At 38.2% G+C, this 4,301-nt stretch overlaps 1 protein-coding gene across 1 annotated transcript in view; it reads right to left on the bottom strand.

Moving 5' to 3' along the window:
- Nucleotides 1-777: 777 nt before the first annotated feature.
- The window catches only part of rab24 (RAB24, member RAS oncogene family), an 11,704-nt gene continuing 8,180 nt past the window's right edge, over nucleotides 778-4,301 (bottom strand). The window contains 2 exon segments of the mRNA XM_079648663.1: nucleotides 778-2,569; nucleotides 3,737-3,796. Coding sequence (XP_079504789.1) covers nucleotides 2,499-2,569; nucleotides 3,737-3,796 — 131 coding nt within the window. The 3' untranslated portion in view covers nucleotides 778-2,498.

Here is a 4,301-nt window from a genome sequence, read left to right as displayed (position 1 = left end):
GTACTGGCCTCGTTCTTTTTGTTTATTGGTCCAACATGAAGCTACATCTGTGAGCCTCTTTATAATGGGTTTGATGACACAAGCTATACTAACTACTCATGTGGCTTTAAATATATTTAATTGAATCAATGCATACAAGTGCTTCGTAAAATATTTTGAAAAGGGTAAGAGAACGATTAGCCTCACTGTTTTTTTTGTTGTCGTTATGCTTACGAAACTTGGTAAACATAATATGGTTGGAACATTTAAATGTCCTGCAAAGTACGATGAATCAGATTTTTCGGAAAGACTAATTTGCAAAATGCTAATGAACTTGAGATTTCAGCAGCACAGTGAAGTTTGTAAGTTGGATATTCGGCATCCGACATCTTACAGGGCGTCTTCCTGTCTTAAATGACACAAAACCAATTAGGCTACTATATTCATTTGAATATTTCGTTGTCTTTCAAAGGTCCATTTTGAACAGCTTTCATGTCATATGACTCATTGACTCTTAATCAATATGACATTGTATAACTACTCTGGAAAAGGGGGCCACACTACTTATTGATTTGAGTGCTCCTTCTATTGGATACGATTATCTTCTTCACTTCTGGATAGATTATGGAGTCTTTACAACACATGACATGGAAACTGTTAAAAAAAAAAAAAATCCTTTTATCCATTTCATTATGGATTGGGATGATTTGTAATACATTTCCTTTCCCGTATATTGCCATTATTCTTACCCAAGGCAAAAGAGTGAATCCCCATCAAATCTATCAGATCTTTAAAAAGTTATTTCAACAAGCTTTTAATTTCACAGAACATATGACTTTACATCGCCCTCCATAAAAAATATTGTGCATTTAATTTCCAGCAAATGACACATCAACACGTCAAAGCAGCGACACGGAGGAAACAGATATTATCTTTTATTTCCCCACGTCTTCCAGGCAGCATAACTTAAAAAGGCAATAAATTAGAGTCCTGAAGTGAGACAGCTGTACAGATTGTTCTGAGGACATCGAGAGGACATGTTTCCACATTCACCCACAACGGCTTTTCTCTTGTTGGTGAAATCTGCAGTTTTTCACCATAGTGGAGGGGAACTTAAGTGTTTCTTAAAAGCTTCAAAAAGGAACATGTCACTGAAGCAACAGACTGAACGAATATTTGCCAGTCACGTTTCCATATGTGCTCTATGCATTTGAAATGACAAAATATAATTTTAGAGTTTAAATGTGGAAAAGCAAACGTTAAAATGTTCTTTCAGTCTGCTCAGGTCATGCAGTTGAATTACAGAGATGTTGGCGTCAAGTGAAATCAGAATCATAGCTTATTCTGCAAAAGATGATGTGCCAGAAACATGTTGTCGTCACTGTGGATGTATTATAGGAACATGAAACTGGACTACAAAGATGGCGGCCATTCATTTGAAAGAAATCGCATAACCACATTTTTTACCAACTTCAGTACATCCCTTAAACGTTACATTGGGATGACTTGGAGGGCTATTCAGACATCAATATATGCGTTGTCAATAGTCTTATAAACGTCTCTTTTATAATGGCAGTCTCACCGGGAAAAGCTTTTAGGTGCGGCAGTGTTTTTTTATTTCTGCAGTACCACGAGTGACCCCTGCTTGTTATCAATACATCCAGAATGTTTTTGTAAACGTTAAAGAGCCAGCGCTCTGCAAAATGTTGGACATTTAATTTGTGGGTAGTAAGGCATAAATTGATATCATTCGTATCATTTCATTCATGCACTGGTGAGACTTCTTTTAAGGTCTGATCAAAATCGTTTTCTTCCTTGTTTCATAAGTTACGATAGATAGGGGGGACAAGAGGTTATGCTTTTACAAAGATGATAACCTTTTTGGTAACTTTAAGAAACCCTTTTCCCCAACCAAAATACATTTAAAAAAGGGATCTTAAATACTGCAAAACCTTATTTTCCTCCACCTTCCCTCGAGTCATAGAGAGAAACATATTTAGATCAGATGTCAAGAGTTGTCTCACCAGACTTAGTTTTTCTCATCGGCCTCTCAGGGCTTCTGTAAACGGGAACATTGGAGTGTTTGGTTTTTCAGATCCAGCTTGCTTCACTCCACTCCTGTCAGGTTGTGCAGGAATAACAGACAACAAGGTTAAATAGCTGAACAAAAGCCCTCCTCGATCTCTGCACTGCAAACAATCACTTTTTTTACTTCTGTGGTCCAATCCAGAAGAAGCTACGGAAGAACAAGGACATCGCTGGGTAAAGTGTTGTTTCCATCCCTCACAGCCAGTAACAGCCTCAAGCAGATCTTCTTCCATAACGTTTTGTAGCCGTCAGTTTTTTTTTTTTTAATGGCACAAAAGAAACCTATTGAAAAACATATTGTGCAACTTGGTATATTGTGACTTGGATCCCAGCTCCAGAGCAGAGTTTCCCATCAAATGTATCCAGCATAAAATCCAGGTTTTTCATCCAACCGGAAGTGAGGCGAACAAGTCCGTTTCCCTTCCTCTTCCTCAGTTGTTATGGCAACAGGAATAGAAATATGAGTCCTTCTTCTGGCTCAAGTCCACGCTCGTTTCCTCTGCTGAAACACAGGAAGACACAGTATACGGTATTTAAAAATACATTATCTTGATCCCTCTTTCTCTTGCTGCATCTTGTCTCTAACCATAACACTAAATAACATGTATGTTATAAGAGCATTCAAAAGTAGGGATGGTAAATGGACTGTACTTATATAACGCTTTGTCCAGTCTTTAAGACCCCTCAAAGCGCTTTACATACTACATGTCGTTCACCCATTCATACAGAGCAGTGTACCTTAGGACCTAACATTCACACACCGTTGGCCATCGGGAGCAACTCAGGGTTAAGTATCTCGCCCCAGGATATATTGACATGTTGAGTGCATGGGCTGGGATCGAACCCACAACCTTCTGGTTGAGAGACGACCGCACGCCCTCGCAGCCACAGTCGCCCATAAGTAATCTAAATATTTGGTCTAGGAAAATGTCTGAATTAAGCATTTCTCAGAGAAGTCCCGGCCTACAAAGTGTATTCTGTAGACTCAATAAAAAAGCCCTGTTTGGTACAGATCCTCTTAAAAAAAAATGACACCATGAGCATTTTAATGATAAAAGATGATTTCAAAAAAAATTATCGATTCGTATAATACAAAATATTATCACAATTGCAATATCAGTCAATATAATCACAATGAGATTTTCTATCAAATCGTGCAGCCCTATCCAAGAGTAGATATAAATAAGACTTGAATTAGCCAATAGCCTCAAAGGAGTTTGTTCATAAGTTGCTTCGGTATTCTATCATTCGTCTATCTCACTGTATATTTCTTATTGTCTGTTTCCATGTCGCTGTACTCGGCCGGTTTAGTCCTGTTATCACTTATTATCACTAAATCAGCAGGTCACCATTGAAAAAGAGGTCAATGATCTCAATGGGTTTTCACCTGAATAAATAAAGGTTTTGAATTGAATTGAAATGAAATGAATAGCTAAGTAGCAGCTCTGGGACAAATTCAGGTGGTAGACTTCCTATTTTCTTTTAGATTATAGCCAAATAAACTGTTTCTAGGTCTACACAGATGAATGACAGACACTTACACTAGGGTAGGTGTTAAGTTGTATCAATGGAGAGCAGTGAGCGGTGAGTTTGGGGGGGAAAGGGGTCAGTATGTCCCAATCCCCTATTTAAAGGATTCATCCACAGTGTGTGTTAATAAAGCACTCACGTTTCATTTCCTGGAAGGCATTGCTGTTGTAATCCTCTGCAACTTTCTGGAACAACTCATCTGTCAGGGAGAGGAAGAACGAGTCATGTCAGTTTCCATCAGTTCATTCACAGAAACAAGTCCATGCGGTATAAAAGCAAAGAGTCCATTCGGCTCAGTGCACTTTCACTATGACGTTATCTCTGCTAGGAAACATGCAGCGAGGCTAAAAGGCCTCACATAAGCCATTACTGCGTTTCTCTCGTAGAATCTGAATTATTTACACAAGTTAATGTTGTGGTAGATTGTAAAACTGTAATGTATAATGTTCATTCGGATATAAATACGTTTTTAAAATAGTTTCCATGAACTGTTTACAGATAAAAGGCTGTGAGACTCTCTTCCTCTGTGCTGTCTTTTTTTTATAAAAACATAAATATATGTCTCCTACGTCTCAACTTGACTCATGTGTTAGGTTTTTATGCACTTCCCTTTTTCCTTCAAGAGAATCAGGGCTGCTTTCAAATAGCCACGGCTACATTCCCCTCGTTAATATAGTTTTAATGTTTCCCATGCTGGCATCAAG

This window comes from Notothenia rossii (genome assembly GCF_949606895.1).
Source record: "Notothenia rossii genome assembly, chromosome: 9".
NCBI classification, from domain to species: Eukaryota; Metazoa; Chordata; class Actinopteri; order Perciformes; family Nototheniidae; genus Notothenia; species Notothenia rossii.
This window is presented reverse-complemented; position numbering and strand designations above follow the sequence as displayed.